At 43.4% G+C, this 23296-nt stretch overlaps 1 protein-coding gene across 2 annotated transcripts in view; it reads left to right on the top strand.

Annotated features, from left to right (window-relative positions):
• Con (Connectin) overlaps positions 1 to 23296 on the top strand; it is a 142276-nt gene that overhangs the window by 104965 nt on the left and 14015 nt on the right. For both annotated transcript variants that reach the window (NM_001259706.2, NM_079206.5), the window contains 3 exons: positions 10879 to 10952; positions 17186 to 18243; positions 20962 to 21178. In NM_001259706.2, coding sequence (NP_001246635.1) covers positions 17224 to 18243; positions 20962 to 21178 — 1237 coding nt within the window. In that variant the 5' untranslated portion in view covers positions 10879 to 10952; positions 17186 to 17223. The remainder of the gene's footprint in view (positions 1 to 10878; positions 10953 to 17185; positions 18244 to 20961; positions 21179 to 23296) is intronic.

Here is a 23296-nt window from a genome sequence, read left to right as displayed (position 1 = left end):
TTTCGACCGCATTTGTTAGTACAGAGAGAGGAGAACGAAAGAGATAAAGTGAAGTGGGCTAAAATCGCAGTAAAACTAGGGAGAGGCAACTATTGTTAGGCAATGATTTGCAATTTGTTTGAAAAATGCATTCACAACCACAAAAGACAAACAATCTGAGGGGGAGTTAAGCCGAGCACAAATAAAACCATAAACAAACGCACCGAGCCAAAGCCGAGATACAGATACAAATACCCAGTTGCACAGATGCGGATACGGATGCGGCTGCAGTTTGCATTTTGCAGTTCGTAGTTTGTAGTTTGCGGATTGCTGGATTGCTTTGCCTTTCAGCTTGAAAAGCGAAAGCTGACAGTGTTAGGGCGATGGCGATGGCGATGGAGATGGAGGACCGCAGAAAAGCGGGAAATAAATAAAATTGCAGACACAACCGTCAACTGCTGGGCAACCAAATGTCCACCCATCCCAACCCAACCAGAATTCAGAATCCCGCATTCAGCCTCATCAGCAATCCGCGACAATTCTTGGCAAACTACTTCCCCGAACGCTCCACTTTCCACTCTCCACTCGAGCACTCCATCATCAAATGCTTAGAAAAGGGAAGGAAAAATGGGGGAGGCAATTTCATATGCGGCACTTGCTGCACTGCAACTGCATACAATTACAAGCAAGATGCAAAATGTGCAGCCAAGTATCTGGCAGATACTTAATAGCAGCAGCACTGGATGCAGCACGAAATGGCTTGGAATGCCAAACGAATTCATATTTGATGTATGAGCCAGCAGCTAGGGATGTTCAAAGGAAATGCCAAATGAGATGTTTAAGCATATTTTGCGCAGAGAATTCTGGCAGAACAGTTAACTCCGTGTGAAAGCTGATTTGGAAGCAAGGAAAAGCCCGGAAAAGTTGCGAAATTAAGAAGTGTGTAGCAAGAGTTGGAGGAAATGAAGAAAAATACAAAGTGCATTGATTCACATTAGGGACTATTTGGGAAATGTCGTTAGGAAAATTTTCTTCAAGAACTTCATCGATTTCCTAGAAATAATTAAAGACTTTTTATAACAATTGAATGAAACTACACTTTTCCCGAACTGAAACAGTTTTTTGCGATGATGGCTCGACCGCCAGCCAATTAACATGTCAAGTCAAGTGTCGGAAGTTGTTGGTTTTCGGCTCGCGAAAGGCTTTTCCTCTGCGGCCAATAGCTTTTCCAACTTTTCCACGCGATTGGCCGCAACATTCCCCGACACGTGTTCCCCGGGCCAACTTTGTTTTAAATCAATTAAATCGCCGAGTTGAGAGTGACCGATCCCGAGCAATTTGCGGCACATATCCTGCATATCCTGCGAATCTCGGTGCGATTCGTAGCGACTCAAATGAAATGTCACGCAAGCAAATGAAATGCGAGACAGGCCGAAAGGATTCAGATCCAGTGCCATTTGCCTGGAAGCGACAGGAAGCTATTAAATCTACATAAAATTGTAGAAATGTGTGGCATGTTGAGCAATTACAACTCCATGTTAAAGGGGGAAAATACGAGGGCGGACGCACCTTTCGGCTGACATGCTCATCTGAATGCAAAGCCCGGCCATGTTTCAGTGGTTTTTCACCGCTCTACCCCTTTTGGCCCGCTCATATAGTTTTGTTCTCGTTGTTGTGGAGCTTAAGAGCCGTTAGGAAATTGCACTTGCCGTTCCCTCCCCCCGTTTTTCCAGCCCTCTTCTCCGCCGCGAAGTGGGCGTGTGAAAAAAGAATTAAAGTCAAGTGAGCGCACTGAGACTGAATACATAAAAGGGGGCAGGAAAATGCTGAAAATGGTTGGGGCTGGGAAAAGCTCGGAGGCAGTGAAAAGGCATTCAGTGGGCGTGGCTGCATGCACAACAACAGAAGAAACACAGCAAATAGCCAGCAACATCAACGTCAGCACCAAAGAAAAGCCGGAAAAATGCCTCGCCACCACAATAAAAACAAAAACAACGGGGATGTTGGAAACTTATGGTACTCTGCATGGCTATTTGGCCATTTTTTAGGTGCCTTCCCTTTGCGCGAAAGGTATAATTTTCGGCGCGACATTTGACGCGACTGGGGCCAAAATGAAATGTACAGAAGTTTGCCCATTTCTTTCACGGGATTTTCGCTTTTCCTGGCCGAAAAAGTTGAAGTGCAAGATCCTAATCATGCTTAGCCTGAACGGGCAATTATTTGGGCATTTATCATGGATTTCCTTTTGCAGTTGGTTTAGCTCAAGGGAAAAAATCAGGTAAGGTGTCAGCTTGTATAAGATATACATCAAATGGAACTGTAGTTGGCATAACACTTTGTTTCGTATATTTTTAGATGTGATCCGTTTACGTATTTTATACGTGCGAAAATGCTTCACACAAATATTAAAGCGTAGTTTCCATCTTTAATACTATCATATTCCCTTCATAGTTCTGTGAACTTACCATTTTTCAACCCAGCTGAGTTCCCATATACATCCGTATACATTTTTTTTTCGCTCCCAATTTCCCAATTTTTTCTGTGAAAAATTAATTAGCATAAAATACACACCAAAATCAGTTCGGCTTGAACGGCGAAGGGAAAAGTAAAAATAGCAAAAGGAAATTATGGGCCAGAGAAATAGGAGAATGCGGGATAATATGGAAGGGACACGACATTTGGGTCACGGGTCAGGATGGAAAGTGGCAACAGAAATTGATAAGAAATCTGATGATTCAACTTGTTAACCAAGGGCGTTGGAAAGAGAAGGTTTAGATGAGAAAAACACCGAAACTGATTGGTGCTGAGAAACAGGATGGCCATTCCCAGATGGAAATCCATATCAATGGAAATTTTTCATTGATTAAAACATGTAAATCAACGACCCCCGAATATTTGCTTAGGTTAAAGGCATATAATATTTTATTTTTAAATCAAATTTGTTGTATTTTGGTATAAGGGTCTTTCTAGTTACAGAATAGTTAAGCAAGTAGTATTGCCTGAACCCCAAAGTCATTCGCATAATTTTAATGAATAGCCTACCATTTCCACCTCTGTCCGCACAAATACTGGAACCCAAGATATTTCGCCACCGGTGTCCCGCCCAATTGGGAGATCACGATGATTAAACTTTCAATTGGCAGTGTCAAGGCAACGGTTTTCCCATTTCCACGGTCCCTATTTCTCCCACTTTCACCGCAAGCAAACCCACTGATTTCGTGGGCGGTTGTCATACCCACTTCTTTGCCGGGGGGGGCCTCGAAAATCCTTTCAATTTCCGCAGCTCGCAGAGCCCACAGACATGCAAAACGGTTCCAGGCGGAAAAACCTTTGCCAAACTGAGTGAGACAGAGAGATGGCTCCCTAACCGTTAGTTTAATTTGTTAGATTAGTAAACAAATGAAAATTAATTGAAGCAAACGAAAAACTTGGCCCCGAGCGAAACGGTTGAGAGGTTTTGCGGAGGGCGGCGCGTGGTAGGAGTATAGGGAGAGCCGGGGAAATGAGGAAAAACTTTTTCCTCGCCTGCCGTAGATAAAACGTTCTTCTAAAGGACCTCTCTATGCGTGTGCGTGTGTGTGTGCGAGTATGAGTGAGTACAACAAAGGTACCTGCAAATTGTTTCTGCTCTTTAAGGACTTCAAAAAGGGGTGGCGGTCGCCTTGGTGAAAGTTTTCCCGTTTGCCTGTCCAGGATAATGTCTTGATTTTCGTTTCATTGTGCGGATTTGATTAACTTAATTGTTTGGTCGTAATCTTCGATTTGCGGGTCGCATTTGCCCGTCTGCCGTCTGGCGAGTAAACAATGATTAACGCCGAAACCCCCCAACGAAAGGACGAAGGATGAAGGATTGCGCTAAGCCGCTTTTAATGGCATTCTAGACGGCACTAAAAAAGTGAAACTAGGAAAAACAAAAGGCCAAAGGGACAACGCACGCGTGTCCTGGATTTAGTTGGTGTTTTTAGTTCGCTGGCAGCCAGCGACAAAAGCGCAATGTCAGCGGATTGGCGAGCATGAGAGCAGTGAGAGCGGGATGAAAAGGATACGTAAGGATGGGCGGAAAAATGGATTGCACAAGCACAAGGCACCAAAGCAAAACAATCGAAAATTATAAAATAACAAAAGAGCGAAAGGCGAAAGCGAATCGATTGGACGAAATCTTTTTATGCCCGCCAAGGATCTGTGTCCTTTTTTATGCTGTGTTTTTATTTTGCTTACATTGTTTTGCTGTTTTTATCCTGCTGTACGCGTCACGTATTGTCAATAAAAAAATAATAATAAGATACAATAAATTTTTACCTTTAACGAGTGGCGAACGGGGAAGTGGGTGAGCGGGTTAGAGCGGGACATGCGTGTCCTTTGCGCCTCGCTTTCCACGTTTCCCGCCTTTGTGCGTATCGCGCGCCACGCACAAAATATATAAAAAGAAAATAAACACAAGAGGTCCCGGCGAAAGCGAAGCGCATATCCTGCCGTAAGAGGGAGAAAGGGAGAGAGTCCTGCAAAAAGCAAACAAAGGCAATGACACGAAACGATGACGACGGTCCTAACAACAACAACAAACATCAGCAGAACAGCATAACAGCAGAAAGCAAACAAATAAAAGGCGCAACAATTGCAAAAAGGGAATGTAGAACTTTTGCCCCCCTAACACCACCGTGCCACTCCCCCGCAGGCCGCCTACAACAAATTTGACCTCACTTCCGTTGGCATTCGCCAAGTGCGTATGTAATTGAAACTAGGCACCTCAGCTGGCTATGCGTACATGTTTATAGAGCACAGGATAACCAGGATACGAATTTATACATATAAATATATATATGCGTATCCCCCAGGGAGGAGAAAAGGCCAGTGAACTAATGCGGGGATTTCCTGGATTGAAATCGTTCCAGGCAGGTGAGTGGGGAGAAGCTCCACGATGATGGAAACTATCGGTTTAAAGTGCCAAAAGGTGGGCAAACAATTGGAGGGAAAATGGGGGCAGGCTTCAGGTTTGTGGCTAGTATTACAAATGCGGTTAAGAGTTCTTAAAGCAGCCCATTATGTTATAACTATGTTGGGCTATCTTGAGAAATACTATAAATTGTAAATTGTAAATTGTTTTGCGCAGCTAAGTATTTGAAATGTAATTATCTAAATTGCTTTTCCCAAATGCTTTCCCCCTGCTCTTTCCATGAATATGTATGTATGTATCTTTCTGCTAATGCAATAAAGTACACAAATGTCGATTGTTCAGGTCAGTGGACTAAACAGGGGTTCAAAGTGCTTATTTAACTTGATGTCCCTGGGCACGCCCACCTGCGACCTGCGACCCCGCCCCCTGAATTGCCCACTCGAACTGAACTAAAAGTCGGATGCATTTTTAGACGGCTATTTGACTGCTTGCCCCGTCCAATTGCAATTCCATTCCTCGGTGTCTAGACTCGAGCTCTACTTTTCATCGAGTTTGTCTTTTCGCCGGACAAGCGGAGTGGATGAGGATAAGTCCAAGGATTCGGGGGGATTTGCCGGAGAGGATCAGCAGTCCGCAACAACAACTTTCGGACGGTTGCAGCAGAAAGCAGCGGAAAAATATGCAAAAAGCTTGAGCGAGAAAATGTTGGCGGGTTGGTGGGCGGTGAAGGGGCGTGGCGCAGCGAGGCGGAAGAGTGCGGCAAAAAATTCGCAATATTTGTAAAAAGGACTACAGACAATTTGCCTTTAAATAGAGCGTGGCACTTCAAACAAGTGAAGCCTTTTCCCCCTCTTTGCCTTTATGCAGCAAACTAAACATGAAAAACGAAGGAAACAAAAATGAAAGAAAAACAGGGCGAATCTGCTGGAAGAAACGGCGAGTGAAAAAATGAAAATCAAGAAAATGAAAAGAAAATAATATAACGAGCGCATATTAAAGTGGGTTTATTTATTTTGCCCTCGACGCTGTTGCCACTTTGGCCAAAGGTACAGGACACGCAACGGCAGCAGCGAGTGGTTGGGAAAATGCGGCGGGAAAATGGGTGGAAAATGGGTGTATAATGGGGGCCTTCGCCTTTGGTGGCGGGATGAACGGTTGTTCCCTTTGTGTCTCTGTGTTTGCTGTCGTGTTTATTAAAAAATAATTTCCATGCTCAACTTGGCAATGCCGCCGATGCTAAGCCGTCAGGATACACGATACGCACCCACATTCAACGCCCCCTTCTTCAGAGTGAGAGTGTGTGTGTGTGTGTGTGTGTGAGTGTGAGTGTGAGTGTGAGTGTGCTATCAACAGCTTGCATTCTCAAGTGTCCCCGAGAAAACATTTGAAACAATAAGCTCACAGGACCTTCCACCCTCATGCAAATTCAATAATGCGACATCGACAGCAACAACGACGACACTAAATTATTCAAGCCGGAAAACGAAGGAGAAAAAATGTAAATCTGTGATTTTAATGCGTTTGCCAACTGTAAACATAAACCGAAAATATTACAAAACTTGTGCAAACAGGCGGAGCAATAAAAAGTGAAGAAATGCCGTGTGGGGGGTGTGCAGGAAATCGCCATCGAAGGCAGGAAAAAGGGAAATGAATACGAATGCGCGTATGTCAATTTAATGGGCGGAAACTGTTTTGCGTGGGCGTGGCACATGCTGAAGTGCTCCGGCAGGCACCAAAAAGAAATATGAAATATTTATATGAGCATTTTCATTTATTGAGCGTAACAAATGTGCGCAAAACAAGGAGAAATCCTAATGGGGATGGCAGAATGATTCACGCGCAAAAGGTGAAGGACGCAGGATTCGGGCAGAACGTGGAGCTCACCTGTGCTGGGTTCTTCTGTGCGTGCAGGATTGCCATCATCATAATCATTGGCAGATGGCCCCGTCCTTCACCCACCCACTCCACCCGCTTTCACCAACCATTCCGCCGAGAGAGACAATCTGGGCGCACTTTCCACCGCCCGACCCACTGGAAACTTTCGTCATAAATACTGTGTCTACAGTTGTCTTACTCTAGCGTAGGGTATTTCAATATTTCAAAGAACATAGAAAATCTGAACTGTAGAAAATCTATTCAAATATTTGCAATATTATATAAAATTTAAAGTAATATGAATTTTATAAATATAAGCCAGTTTAGGTAGTTACATTGATGGGCTTATAAAAGTACTTCTCCTACTCAAAATAATTTTAATGATTTAAATGTTAACCTCTAACATATTATTTTGAAAACATATAACTTTTTATAGTGAATAAGGATGTTCGGTCATCTGAAAATCTGCTGTTTTTGTGTGTGTCCTGGTTTCTTTTGTTTACGCTTTCGCTGCCTTGTGCTCTTGCTTTCGTTTTGGTTTTGTTCTTTTGTTTGTTTATTTGCTTGTTGCGGTATTCGGGGAAATTATTATATTTTAATTACACATGCGTTTGCTGCCGCTGCGCAGCTGCAGCGCTGCCGGCGTCAAGGCAAGGCAGAGCAAACAGGCAAGAATGGCCCAAAAAATAACCGCAAAAATGTAAATGAAAATGGCGTGAAAAATCAGTTTCATGGTTTTTATATCCCTGTTTATTTGTTGTAAATGAGCGCATTTTGTTGGCTACGTGGGCGGGGGAGGCGTGGCTTCTTTTCACTACGTAGGCGGAGGCGTGGCCGTGGGTGCGGACATAACTGAAGTTGATTATGACCATTTAGCATGGCCATGGCCACATCGAATGCGAGCGTGGCCAGAAACGTTAAATGTGTTATTCGTCCTGTTGCCAACGTTTTCACTGTTGTGTCAGCCTAATTAATTTTTGTCACTAATGTTTATATAGTTGGTAACGCTAACGTTGGTAGCGTCAGCGGTACAGGTGCTACCCAACACTCGACCAAACAGGTTTATTACCCAATTACATTAGCCGGAGTGGGTGCTGTTTTTCTTTGGTCGGTGGGGGAGAAAACTTTGCTTCAGGGGGAGTTTCTACGCAAGTTACGGTTTTTTGATTTTCTTGTGAAAATATTGAAGGTGCAATAACAAAATTAGTATTTATATGCTGTCAAAACATTATCACTTTATATGGCGACGAAATTTAACAATTAGGCCTATTAAAATTAAACAATTGGCGTTTTAGAAGGTGTGACATCCTGACGCAAGCTTAGTTAACTGCTGTTTTTCGCTACTTTCAACACGCTATCATACCGCCTATCATTCGCAACTCTCAATATTATGAAATAACAACTTGCCAAGGGCAAGTGAGCACTCGAGGACTTCGAGGAGGGGGCACAACAAGTAGGGGCAAGATTGGAGTCGTGTGGCAACTTTGCTTTTGGGGTCTTGGATGTAAACAAGCGAGGCAAATATTTAACTCGCAGGCACTCGCAGCGGTGTCTCCTTCGTGTCCTGTTTGTGCGGCTGTGTGTGTGCGGACTGCGCGTTTGTTGGTATGGAGGCTGCCACAGCACACACACATACACATGCGTACGTATATCCTTTGGTACTCGCAAACTTTTCTCCAGCGAGAAGCTTCGGGCTCTGCTGTCGCTTATTTGTCGCAGCAGTTGAGCTCAAAGCTTTGGCTTGTTACACTTTATGAAATCAGCTGCAGTCCTGCCACGCCCCCTGAACCCTGACCCCATGCCACGCCCCCCACACCACTCCCTTTGAAGCACAAGTGTTTATGTTTGTCTTGGCGAGGCGGCGGCTCATAAAGTCCCTAGCAAGCGAGCTGCCAGGACCTCCAGGACCTCCCCACTTCCTGTCAAAAGTCACGTCGAGTCCTGCGAATGTGATTTTCCCGTTCACGTTCCTCCCAAAAAAAAAAAAAGAGAGAAAAACCCCCTGCCATCCTTTTGGCATGTCTCTGCCATAAACTTCAACTGGAAATTGTGCGTAATTATATTAAATTTTTATTGCCTCACACATGAAATGGAAACGCTGCAGCAATTTCCGAAAGAGACTCCAAGATTATCCACATGCAAATTGTTCACATGGCATGTGGGTAAATAAAATGCTTGCCGTAATTTAAGGGGGAGTTTAAGTGAAGCAACGATTTGGCAAATTGATTTTAATCAAATCAAGAGCATATTCTTGTTCTAGTTAGTATCAAGCTAGATGGAAAGGGGTTTTATTTAAATTGGTCCAAGATGAAGTATGTAAGGACCGATTAAAAATCACTAGAAAAGTTAAGGTCACTTACAAGTACTATATTTTACATTAGGTTTAGGATCATGATCATCGGGGCTAGTATTATATGGTTTTTAAAGCTTTTTAGTTTAATGGCGTCACTTTAACTACTCTTTTTGTTATTTAGAAAGTACTTGAAGTACATACGGAAACTTTGGCAATATAAACTCGAGCCTTTTAAGGAATCTAATGATCTAACCAAATTGGATCGTTTTCATGTTCCTGTATCGCATTACCGCCTAAACATGTTTATGCACCTCGCTCACCTGCCCGATAACCTCGCCCAATTGAACAATCAATGTCATTGAATCCAATTTTCCATATATATTTTCACCCGAGGGGCATGGCATTTACCTGATTTTTTTTTCCGTCGTTAGAACAACTTCTTTCTGGGGTTTCATTTGGCTTCGGTCGGTTGCCAGTGGCAGCCGCCGTTTGAACTTGTTTGACATTCCACCGACAATCAAATTTAGATGCCCCGATATCCCGCCCACTCCACGAAGACCAGACAATTGTTCGGTTTGCCGCAAAAGCACTTCCCCCGCCACCTAGTATTTCGTGGATTTCGGCTCCGTCAGCAATTATTCAATGCTTAATCATCAGAGGGCATCGGTGGCATGAATGGCATAAATCTTATTAAATATTCAAATAGCACAAAAAGCATATGGCCCACCAGAAATGCGGGCATAATTACGCGGCAATGAGTAAAAAATACGAGAAACAACAAAAAAAACGAACACAAATGGTCAACGAACATTGGAGGCGATTATGATTGCAGTGAACAACCACTGGTGGAAAAGCGGAAAACTTCTGGGGGCAAGTTCCAACGCGGTTTTTGTGCCTCTTCTTTAGGCGTAGCCAATGCAATTATTTCATTTTCATTTTCATACACACACACATGTGGGCGTGGTGCCGCCCCCGATGGGGAATTGCCACGGGCTGTCGTCATCGTCGTTATCCTCTTAATAGCGCCTGGCGACCGAAACTATTTGAATAACGCGCCGTCCACGCCCACGACCTGTGAACCCCTTACCCATGACCCCTGACCCCTGAACAATCCACGCATTCTCCTCACACATGTGCACCACCGCCTCCACTTCGTCCTGTGGCCAGGACCCCGCCCATAGTGTCCCCCTTCGTGTTAATAGTTTTTCCCTTTGTTGCCGGCCGTTTTCTGCTGTTTACCTTATCGCATGTCCTGGCTGGAAGTGAACTTAGTCCAGACCACAATTACTGGAAAATTAACGCAATTAGATTTGGCTGGGCCAAGCCTTTGATCTTTGAAGCCTATAAAGTTGCATAAGCCCAAGCAAGGGTCGTAAAGAACACAATGGAAAACGTTGAAAAGGTGGAGTCCGGGTCCGGACCCATTCTAATATAACTAATTTAATGAAAATTGAAAATCAAAATAATATTTTCTAAACTGAAATCAAATAGAAAACTTTGACATGCAATATTATGATTTTGATATATTCACCATAATTAGTTTTATTATTGCGATCTAATGTATTTCCACACAGAATTCCATAGAATGCTTAGCTCAATTCAGATTAGATAATGTAGTTTATTTTTTCGATTCATATAATATTCTACCTGTTATTTATTTAATACGCAATTTCCATTAGCATTTGAGGCCTTCCCATGGGCTTATGAATAAAGTATATACCAATTCCAGCAACGCTATAATTTTGTGGCTGAAAAACATGTCTGTAACGAGACCGAAACATGACATTATAATAAGTAATATCAAACTAATTTGTTTTCCCCCTCCATATATTTGCAGATACATTGCATTAGTCAGCAGATCGAGAACTTCTGGTGTACGTGACTTGGCCTTTTCCAGGACTCAATCGAAAGGTAAGAACATGTCCTGAGGGGCTGTAAAAACTATACAGTGCATATGTGAGTGAATAGGAATTCTCCAGCGTCGGCAATGCCAACTAATTAACTAAAGGCCCCTATGGAACTCACTTTTAAAGCGCTGAGACAGGTGGATAAAAAGGGTACATGACAGGGCGATAAATGAGGGTTGTCAACTGGCTGGAGATGCCCGGAATCTTGAAAATGTTTTATTCAAAAATTGCTAAAATATTTGGCAAGTGAGTTAAAAGTTCTCTCAGACGAGTCTGTCTGCTCAGTCCGTATTTATGTTTGTTTGTGTTTGTCTTTGCGGAGCATTTTTGCCTAGCTGAAGGAATTTATTATATAATCACGAAGGAGGGGAACTCGAGAAGCTCAACGAGCATGACAAATTTTCACTTTGCGTCAGGGAAAAGTTGCAACAAACTTGCAACAGCGAAAATAATTTCGCTCCTCGTTGAAAGTCAAAACACACAGCTCGAAAAAAAAATAAAATCCTGTAAAGAAAAGAAAAAAAGAAAAGCGAAGGGAAAAGCCTCGGACGACTACTTATCTGCCAGGACAGTCAGCCAACACTTTTGGCCAGGTGCTGCCAATTTGGGCGTTAAGCAGTTGCCAGGACTCTCGAAAGTCCTGCGAGAGATGAGGGAAACTTAAAGTACAGCCAAAAAGGAGGCCACCAAGAATCAGGACTAAAAAATCGGGGAGTGACGGCCAAAGTAATGTGCCAGCCAGCTCAAGTGCAGTGGGGCGTTGTCTGTCTGAATGCCGCAGGGGGCGTGGCAGGCATATGCATACTCGTATAGCCAGCTTTTTGCCCAGAAATATGTGTCAACAAAAAGGCGAAGACGAAAGTTTGCACTGGCAACTAGTTTCCATTTTATTCTGCTGACAGGTATGCTAAAAGCTAAAAAACGTACAAGACCAAGTCGAAGAGCAGTTTCTGGGAAATGGAACCCAAGTTAAAAGTAGTCAAAAGTGCGAGAATGAGTACTGTCTGCAGATTTTGCTTATGGCAATATGGAATAGGGAACATTGAATTGATGGGCGGTGGGCTATGGCCAATGGGCGGTTAGGTGCCTCCCCCAAGGACAATATGTGTGACAGCTGGCGATGATTGCCTCGCATGATAACAGAAATAACAATAAGCGGGCCAAGAAACAAAAAAAAATGTGCAGCAACAGCGGCAAGTGAAAGGGTTAACAAATGGCAGCCAAAACTTTGGCGCTACTGTCAAAATAAATGCGAAGCAATTTATGAAATATTTATGAAGTGTGACATGGCTGACAATAAATATATATATATATGGGCAAAGATCCCTACGCGCCCACCCCACTCACAAGTTCTCCAGATTTGATCGAAACAGACTCCAACTGGCGCTGACAAGTGACGCAAGCCAAGGACAAATCCGGATATTTTTGTGAGCCTTAATAAAAATGCGAATAAAACGTGCGGACGTCATAACTTGGCCCACTGATTGATGGCTATGTTTCGTCTGCCGTTTTGCCACTGCGTCATTTGTCAGATGAGACGAGAGTCCCGGGGTTCACGGGTCAGAAAACCTTGGATGAGGGGCACAGAAGACATCCCAACGAAGACAGGAACTGCAGTTTGTCCAACTGACCAAGTTTTTGTAGCTGTCCTTTTATTTGCAGCTCAGCTAAATGGAAAGCGACTAACCCTTAGTGGCTCCATTTCCCTCCCTCTCTATTCCCAACAATCCTACCAATCCCACCTCGCCAGTCAGTCAGTCAGAGGCAGTCACTCAAAGTCAGGCACGTCCGAGCTGCGTTCATGTCACAGCTTAAAGTTATATTCACATGATAGAGGAACAGGACACGTAATTTAAGGAAAATCTTACACGGACGCAAAATAAATGCGAGGAATAAATAAAGTTGATTTATTCAATGGAATAATTCGATTTAAGTCAGTACCCAGTTGAAACCACAAGTTGAAAATTATGGTATAAAATCCAATTAGCTGAGAGATTAAAAATGCAAGAATTTTCTTAAGAGAATCGTAACAATCCGGTTTTAATCTCTAACCAACAGTTCATAGACCTATCACGATTAAATCTTCAAAAGTGGGAAGTTACCAAATTGATATGTCTATATGAACCGCATACATATGCATTACCTTTTTTCCGCCGTGCACACAAACCCGCTGCGAGAAATGCTGATTCTGACGATGATTCTGATGATGATGATGATGCGGCTGAGCCCGAGGATGCTGCATCTGATGGGGGACTGCCATAAACAACTACGAGTCTTCCGGCATAAAAACTTATTGTTGACAAAACCTCATGACACACAGACGTGGGTCGGTGTGCACATATTGTTAAAGTCCTGGCCCAGCCTGCCTGGTGATGATGCTGGTGTCCTGGCTGCCACAGCGGAAGTGTCACCATTTGTCAAATAACGAAAATTGAAAACAATTTCCACACAGCAGTATAGCGACTCTGAGCTTTTGTCTTGATCAACCTCAGACTTGCTGGCTCTCTCTCTCTCTCTCTCTCTCTCTCTCTCTGTGTATGTGCGAGTGTGTGTGTGTGTTTGTCTTAAGTTTGCCGATACGACAAACAAGGCCATAACGAGTCGAGTTTCTTGGTAGAGCCGCCTTTTTAAAGCTAAGGAATTTCCATTGCTGGAAAATATTATCTGGCCCCGGTTGTTGTGTTTGCCCGGTTTCTCTGGGAAATTGCTTGCGTGGCTGTCAGCTTAGCTGCGGCTTTGCTCCAATTTCCCACTGGGTCGCCGTCATCATTGTTGTTGCTGCGGTTGATGTTGCTGCCGCTGCTGCTGGTGCTGTTTCTGCTTCTGCTGTTGCTGCCTCGCTCCTTGTCGACACTTCTGTCACACTTTCACACGCCTTTTCCCCCCGGCAAAAGGACTCGCCGCCTTTGCACGGCCCATTGTTTGCACGCACACCAGCACAGCCGAGCACAGCCGAGGACTCCCAAACACTTGCACACACAAACATATGCGTTACTCGCTTCGAAAGTTTAATCGAAATTATAAACAACAAGACAAATTGCTTCTTGTTGCAATTTTCCTGCAACAACAACTCAGCGCGATGGGCGAAACATTAAGGCAACCCGTATCCTGGCTGTCCATAGTTGCTGCTCCTGTTGCTGTTGTCCTGAATGTTGCTGGTCATGTTATTATTGCAGTTGCTGCACTGACTTTCCTTTAAGCTGCCGCCGCTCTTGCTCTTACTTTCGTTGATGTTGCAACTATTGCTGCTGCCCATGTTAAATGCTTTGCTGAAAGTTTTAATGTTGTGGCCCGTGGTGTATATACATACAGTCCATGTTGCTATTACCATCTGAGCAACTAAGGATGGTTAAGTTGGCCTAGTGCTTAACACTTTTACCTGAGCAATTAGTGTTGTAACTGTTGTTTCACTCGCAGATGTTGCAGCTGCATATATTGCCAGTGTTGCAGGTTGCCTCAATAGCCTTTCTATCTTTAATGTGACATTTTGATTTTACTTTTACGGCACATATTCTAAAAATTTTTGGTGTTCTTATGGTAGTCCTGGCCACAGCTTGTTACCATATGACCAAATATTGCTGCTGCCCCACATTTTGATCATGTTGCCGTTCTCAATTTAGCTGATGTTGCTCTTGCAACGGCAACATTGCCCTGCTGTGTTATTGCTGCAGCTGCCCATGTTGCTGTTTGATGTTGCTGCTGTCGAGATTATCCCCGTTAAAGTTTCTGCCTTTAATTTGGCGATGAGCCTGCCGTAGCTCCATTATCCCTGCTGTTTCTGTTGCCAACAATATTATAGTTGCTCCTGTTTTGCCTGTGTAGTCTGGCTGCTGTTACTCCCATTTTCCCTGGGGGAATAATTTTCTTGGTAATTGTTTGTCGTCAAGGTTTGCTGCTGCTGGTGTTTGCTTACTCTCTGAGATAAAGAACTTAAGCCAGGCAGATCAATTTGTGCGCAGCGTGCATTTAATCCCATGCAAAGATGCCATCGTTATGTATACATGGATTTGAAATCTTCTCTCGGTCTAGACATTGTTATCGCCTGTTTATATATTATTTAGATCAACTCAAGATGAATGAAACATCTCGACCGTTTTTGCACTCTTCATGTTTTTTGCCCCCCAATGCCACTTCGATTTGTGATTCGCTTCGTCGCTTTCTGTTTTTGTGATACTGACATGAAGGCAGTAGAGAAAAGTTTGCTCGTTTGATAAATGACTCATGAATGCTGAGTGAGGAGTCGCATAAATCTTATGATTTATGCATAATCAACAAATTGATTTTTCATTTGCTTGTAACGCTCTCTCTCATCCATTTTCCCATACCCCCTTCCCTTCTGGCCATTCCATTCGGGCCTTTGAGTAATTGGCTGTCAGCGACGCGTTGCTCCATGTGTGCACAGCAAAAAAGTAGGTGAAGCTATATCCATGACTGAAAAATAGACAAGAATGTATGACAAATTTAAAGAACTACGATAAAAAGTTTTTATCGATTTAACACGCATTTTACCAGTAACTACTGTTGCTTCTGTGCAAAAAAAATCCAAGTGTGTGGGTGAATTTTCAACTCCCTTCTTCTCTTTTTGTGCGGAAATCTAATTACACGACCATCCAGTGTATTTTTTGATTTGCTGCTTCACGAAACACTTAAAAATTCCCAGAATATGTGAAACATCCCCCCCCGATTCATTGCCACATATATATGCAGCTGTGTATGATGTGGTTCACTCTCCACAAGTGTATATATAGAAAGAGATATATATATGTGTGTGTGTGTTCGAGGACATTTTAGTTTCGACTTTGCTTTGATATTTAAATTGAAGCCATCAAGTCATCTTCAGCTGCCTTCGTCTGGCTGCGCAAAGTTTTCATGTATATTTTGAGTACTTAATCCTGCGGTGTGAGCCACTTCTAATGCTCCTTGAGCCCTGAACTTTGCCCAAAACGAGCAGATGAACAGCAGATGGGGCAGATAGGGGAAGCTGGAAGCTAAGCCGGAATAAGCATCGCATCATGCTACGCAGCACTTATCATCGTTTTATTTAAAATTTATAATCGAAATCAATGTAATGAAGCATGCCCGAGTCAATAACTCAAGTGACTTTCGGCTTTCCATCCGTCTAATCCCGTCTCATTTCCCCTCCCTGAAATTGCGACAATATTTTATGCAAATCACTGGGCTGACTGTCGATAACGACGATAACTCACTTGACAACTGACAATAACTTATTTACACTTCATTATGCCATCCAATCCGGCAGTCAAGAGCCAAGTGGACCAAAAAGACCAAAAAGCCCAGCAACGAGAATCCGAAATATGCCCGGTGTCAGTGTGACTTATTAATTTATTAAAAAATACGAGCATAATTAGAGAGCACTTTGCCCGATGGCACTTGAAATGCAAAATGAAAGGGGATGCCAGCAAAAACATAGGACATCTCCACTTCTGCCGTTAAGCGAACAATCAGCGACAGTGTTGCAGTTATTTATGAGCTCGATAAATTTGTTTATGGGGGTAAAGTGGAAATACCCGAATGGATTCGGAAAGGGCCAAGTGACAAAGCAACCGAGCGTCAAATGAAGTCAGCAGGAGGCTTCGCAATGGGCCAATTCAACTTTTCATGGGGGCGCAAATAAAGGGGAAATAAGTTACGGGGCTGGGATGCGGATGAGTCCACCGCGGCATCCCGCGAATTGGGCCAAATGAAATATGAGCAAAAGTGAGAAAGTTAACAACATTAATTAGCATTTTTATGAAGCACTTTCAGCGGTGCCGAGAACAATGAAGCCATCAAGTGGGCAAATAAACTGAACTGAAATCGACTGAATGCCTGCCAACTTTGATTCCAGTTTCAATTTTTCGCCACCTCAAACAAGGTGCAGTTGTCATAAATATAAAATAAAATCCATTTGTTAGGCTCGAGTTTATTTCGAGATATTTTCAAACACAAAACCAGGTCATGAAAACCGAATTTTTCCTTCGAATCATTTCCACCTTGACTGATACACTCAGAGAAAGAGTTATGATAAAAAGGGATCTATTATTAATTATATATTAACTATAATGTATTGGGATATTTTAGTCGGGAATGGAATATAGTAATATATAGCATTTATCTAAAGTCCTCCAAGTAAATGAACAATTTCCTATTTCTTGAAGTGTTTGGGTTACAAAAGACACTGTAAGATAAACCAACTTTATTGACCACGTCATTCTGTTTTGTTCCCTGAATTTGCAGAATCCGCTCTTCCGCCGAGCGATAGGAATAAGCTCGCCATGTTGCCGCATCATCAGCGCCATAAAATGGCGACTTTGGCGGACAGCGCCATTTGTTTCCTGCTCCTTTCGCTCCTGCTAATTGGCGCCTGCCTGGTCACGCCCACCGAAGGACGCGCCAAAGATGACCGGCGCACCAGGGGGCGTGGCAGCAGCAGTGGCGTCCTCTCGTCCTCCTCCAGCAGCAGCAACAACATGAACAATGGCTACTATAGTGGCTCCTCGTCGACAGCGGGCTCCTCCTCCGGCTATGTGTTCACCAGCAGTAGTGCGGTGAACTCGGGAAGCACTGGCTATAGCGGACCGATGGACAGCACTGGATTTTGCACCCGGCGGCGTGACATGAAGCTAATGTGCTACTGTACCCCGGATGAGAACCACGTGCCAGTGCAGAAGGCCGAGTGCTGGGTGTTCTCCGAGGGATTGCATCAGAATGACACCACCTGGACGCGATTCTATCAGCAGAAGCGTTTGCGGGAACTGAAGTTTGTGATCCAAAACAATGCCCGATTGGACTATATACCCACCATGATAATTGAACCGCTGAAGAACCTGAGCAGCATTGTGATTGAATACTCGCAGGTGGAGATTGTCAAGAGCTATGCGTTCGCAAATCTGCCCTTTTTGGAAAGGATTATCTTGAACAACAATCACATAATGGCCCTCGACCAGGATGCCTTCGCCAATCACATTAGGCTGAGGGAGTTGAACCTGGAGCACAACCAGATCTTCGAGATGGATCGCTATGCATTCCGTAATTTGCCACTTTGCGAACGGCTCTTCCTGAATAACAACAATATCAGCACTCTGCACGAGGGTCTATTCGCTGATATGGCCAGGCTAACCTTCCTGAATCTGGCCCACAACCAGATCAATGTGCTGACCAGCGAGATTTTCCGAGGACTGGGCAATCTAAATGTGCTGAAGCTGACCCGGAATAATTTGAACTTTATCGGCGATACTGTCTTTGCGGAATTGTGGAGCCTGAGTGAGCTGGAACTAGACGATAATCGCATTGAGGTGAGTGTGTGTATACCTTGATAACGGGTGGAGATGATGGGGAAAAGTCCATCATAGGTGGACTAATAAATTTTCTATTCGTAATTTCATTCTGTAATTTCCGCAGCAAAAACCAATTTAAGCTTGAACATTATTTCCCAGATTGATTGAGTTTTACAAGTGCGCTTTTATAGTACTCGAAATAGTTGTTTCACTGCTTTTATTTATAGCCACCTCTATATGTATGGGGCAATGCAATCTAGGAGTAGGAAACTTCTCAATCAACTCTAATGCAAGTGGATTAAAAAGATTTGTCTGCCTGGGCCACTTGGTCAACTTAGAGCAGCTGACTTAAGGGCCCATAAATTGCCGAGTGGCCATAAGAAACAGAAGGGACGAGGGCAGGACACCATAAATGCCATATCCTGGGGGCCAAAACACACAGGCAACTTTTTTGCTGGTGTCATAAATTCAATTCGAATGTCTATTCTTGTGGTGATTTAAGTGGTCACTCAGCATCGGTGGTCCGTTGGCCGTTTTCTGTTCGGGGAGCGAAAATATGATAAATAGATTGGTAAATTATGTCTTCTACGTTTTTGGTGTGGACAAGGTCCTGGCTTAATTCGCACATTTACCCTCTGCAACGGACCGCACGCTGACAGTCGCCTTTCGGCGCTCGGTGGCAAACAAATGTGCGCCGCAAGTTAATCTACTTACAAAATATTGAATAACAAATCATGGGAATAATGGATTTATGGCGCTCCCTTTCTGCCATCTGATATCCGGCGAATGATGGTAGCTGGCCGGGCAGGAATGGCGAACGGAGACCCTTCTGTATCCTGCGTATCCTGGCGGCCATAAAAATGGCCAGCGTGTGTGGGTAAATAGAAAAATGTCGCTTAACACTCGCAGCTCAACCAAAGTTATGTAAGGCAGCCGTATGAGCGTAAATCCTGAATATCCATATCCTGGCCCAACATTGTTCCTTCCTTCCTTGGCTGGACGGCTGCTTGGCTGCTGGCTGCTTGGCTGCTCCTTCATTTTTCCCATTTTACAAAGTGCTCGCATATCATGTCACACTCAGACGACTCCGCATATGTGTCAGGCCACTAGGACAGGACACTAGGACACTCGAGAGCAGCCGCTCAAGTGGGGTCCTGTTCAGCTGGGATCCTTTGCCGCATTGTCATAGCCATAATGATTGGGCTTGTTATCGCCCACGTTGCGCTTTGTTTCGTGGCCCGGGGACTCCAGATTCCGGGATTTGCCTGGACCCGAAAAAATTTCCCTTTCTTAGTTAGGTGTTCGTGCCATTGTCGCCTTCAATAAAAGCAAATTGTGTTGCATGTTTGGCTTGGGCTTCCCCGTCAGCTTTCCCTTTTTTTTTTATATATACTTTTCTTTTTTTTTCCCTTTGCTCACTTCATAAATCATTTGCCGTTGAAAGGTTTAGCTCTGACACAACATAAAACGCTGCATGTGTGTGCTGGTGTGTGCGGATGTGTGGGTATTCGAGGGATGATGATGAACAGATAATCGGGTTAAGGGGCTAAGGGGCTAGCCGAGTGCATTTAGGTGAAAGTGTAGGAGAAATTAACAGCTTTAAGCAGCTTTCACTCTGCTTTGACGATTAAAATAGTTAACAGAGCCATTACACATGTAAGAAATCTAATGACAAGAATGTAGGATAGTCACCAAAAAGTGTTTAGAATGTATCGCATAGTCATTTGCAGGAGATTTACTTTTATGTAATACTTAATAAGTGCAGTACAAGTGCATTTAAGATGTTGGGACTTAAGTCTTAGGTAAAGAGTAGTATTAGAAAAATTTTAACATTTTGTCAATTTAAATAGAAATTCATGAGTTTGGGATCCTTTCAGCGAATACCCGCCCACCCATTAATCCCGTTGTCATAACTTTGTTTACTCAATCCGCACATAAATCGCTCGTAAATAATATTTTTTCGCCGTTGTCAAGCTAATAAATTGGACGCGTAGGCATCGAAGCATCGCCCATCAAACTAACAAAATATCGCAGTAAAATCATACTTTTTTTTTTATATGTCAATCATCTGGGCAAATAAACAAACATGAAAAGATTTGAGGGCAACATGAGTTGAGGTTATTTTTCAATGCCACATCACGGGAGCAGGGAACTTTAGCACAAGCTTCCTCCGCCTTGGACTCGTCATTTAATATGCATAATTTTTCCATTTCCCCAGACAAAGCATATTGAATATTAAATAATGGCGGAATACGCCGCCTTCACTTTCGTTGTTCAGCCAAACAAAACGGCAAACCAGAAATGAAATAAAAGAAAACACTTTTTCCGTATAATAAAATTCAAGACAAACGAATTGGGACGTACAAGTTAAAAAAACAAAAAAAAAAACAGGAGTTTATGTGCGAGTGTGGGTGTGATTGTACATGTATAAATGGCATATACATACACATAAATAAATTCGCAAACAAACAATGAAGACAATGACAACAACAATGGCATACGAAAAGCGAAACTCTGTGAAAAACAATGAAAATAATACGCGGAAACGCGGAAAAATGGCAGGACGAAAATATTTTTCGGTTTTTGTATGCCAAATATTGTATATAGTATATGCCATGTGGTCGCCGCTGTGAAAATAACATTTTGCACCCTCATAAAAACAAAAAAAAAAATTGCGTTTAATCAAATTTAAGCACAAGCTAAAAACTAATCTTCTTAACCCATTTTCATTTTCAGCGCATTTCCGAGCGCGCTCTGGATGGCCTGAATACACTGAAAACACTGAATCTGCGAAACAATCTGCTGAAGAAGATCGACAATGGCCTGCTGCGGGGAACCCCCGCCCTGCTGTCCATCAACGTGCAGGCAAACAAATTGGAAACGCTGACGTTCTACACATTCCAGCCAATTATGGACAATTTGGTCAACAGCACCAGCGAGCTGCTCGTGTCAGGTGAGTGTCTACTAGTTCCAAACTTAGCCATGGAGCCCTCTACTCGCAAAAGCATACCAACTTTGACAGGCCATCGAGCGGCAGGGGTGACGTGACAAAAAGCTGACAAGTGCACAAAATGGAGAACTGTCAGAAGTCCGAACTTGTTATAATTACACATACGCCCCGTTGGCCCCGTTTGCTCCGTTTAGTGCATATGCGCTATGTGCTGCATGCTGCTGCTTCTGGCCAAATGAGCCGGAGGGCCATCAACTTTTATGCCCCTCGCCTTCATTAAGGAAATGTCGTATCGCCATTGCTCAAGTGTGCACTTCCACTTCCGGCGGCACTCACGTCCCACTGCCGCCACAGCAAAACGTCCTTTTATGGCCTCGTATGTCCTCGCATGTATGTGTCTAAATTAGTCATTAAAGTGCAATTTTGAAGTGCTTTGCGGCGCGAACGCATAACAATAAAATATCTGCCTGTCGCAACCACTTTAGTTCGGTTCAGTTTGCCTCGGCGGCTAATAGCGAATGCAATTAGCGTGTTGATTAGCTCAATTAAAGGTAAATGAAAATGAAATAGGAAGTCCGCGTTTTGTTGGCCTGTCACTGTGGCCTTTTTTTTTTGGCCACTTGTGCAGCTGGGAAGTGCCGAAAACTAATTTCACTAAGTAATGGACAGTTTGGGAATTTGTCGAGGAACTTTATTTCCATGAGTGAGTTTATTTATTTCCTCCACAAATATCAGAGTAAATTATAGCCACTCCAGTGTCAAAAAGTATGCCACAATAGATGATTGCCTACTCTTGGGCAATTTCAAAAGCGAAATACTTTCTCATTCATTTCTCATTCCAATGCAAATAATTTCGTTTGCTTCTTCGAATGGTAATAACTTGTATTCAAGGCCTCAGCAAAACGTTTAGCCCACTTGTTTGCCGCCTTGAAAGAATCACCTTTCTGTGTGCAATTTAAGTAATTTTATTTTCGGCTTAGGTTGCAATTAGACTTTGGCGTAAACTACGTAAAGCTACGGGCAACAATGAGAATGGCTTTTGCTCATGGAATACATTTAAATATTTAACAACAGCCTTCAAAATCACATTTCTCTGTGAAATACCAGCACTCACTCACACACACACATGCACACAACTTAATTATCACCCTCACCCATACAGTGGCATTTTTGCTAATGGTTTGCCATTAGCATGACTCATTTGCAGTGCGAAAAAAAAGTACGAAAAAAGCTGGAAAAAAGGACGAGTGACGATGAAACGTCGGAATGGCTGAGTGCATTGCCAAACAAATGTGTGTGTTTGAGTGAGCAACTGTAATTGCATTGGCACACACACTCGCACACATACACAGACATTTCACAAATTGGCTACAAATGACTTCAAATTGCTTTAAACTACAAAATATTTTCGCATTCGCCCCCCCCAAAAACTTTTTAATTCATATGCAGTGATTATCCCCGCACTCTGGCACATTTTCCGTCCTTTGAATGTGTGGCACTTACTGAATGCTTCATTAGACCCAAAGCTAAAGCCTAAAGTTCAAACATTTACATACGATTTCCTGATTAAATTTACACAACTTTTTGCTTTTTGCCTACAAGTTATTGCCCCTAATGAGGCTAAATGCTCTGTGACAGTCACACTTCAAACGAAATCTCACATAAATGTGAATGTGAATTATTTTTTTCAAAGATTGAGCATTGAAGTGGGAATCCGTCTTAGGGAAAAATGCTGCTCAATTTAGCGAACGAGAAAATGCTTCCAAGTGGCAAGATGACACGTTGGCAGAAAGATGGCCAAGTGTCGAAGGTGGGCCCGATGGAGGCTGTCGGATGGAGGAGGATGTGCCAACTCAAGTGCATAAAAGCATATAAAAATTGCAACAAAATGGCCAAGGACATGGGAGCCAGGATCCACCGTTGACTCGCAACAGACGTCGGCGCTGTCGGCCAAAGATAAACCCGCACTGGCAGCCATAAAACGTGACATGGGGATGGCACCTTCGTCCATCCTCCGCCTCCATCTACACTCATCTCCCACACTGGCCACATCCACATTCCACTGACAAGCGGCATTCCCCAGGCAAAAGTATTTGCTTCGGCGGCAACGACTAATCGATC

Source organism: Drosophila melanogaster, chromosome 3L (genome assembly GCF_000001215.4).
Source record: "Drosophila melanogaster chromosome 3L".
Taxonomy (NCBI): domain Eukaryota; kingdom Metazoa; phylum Arthropoda; class Insecta; order Diptera; family Drosophilidae; genus Drosophila; species Drosophila melanogaster.
This window is presented reverse-complemented; position numbering and strand designations above follow the sequence as displayed.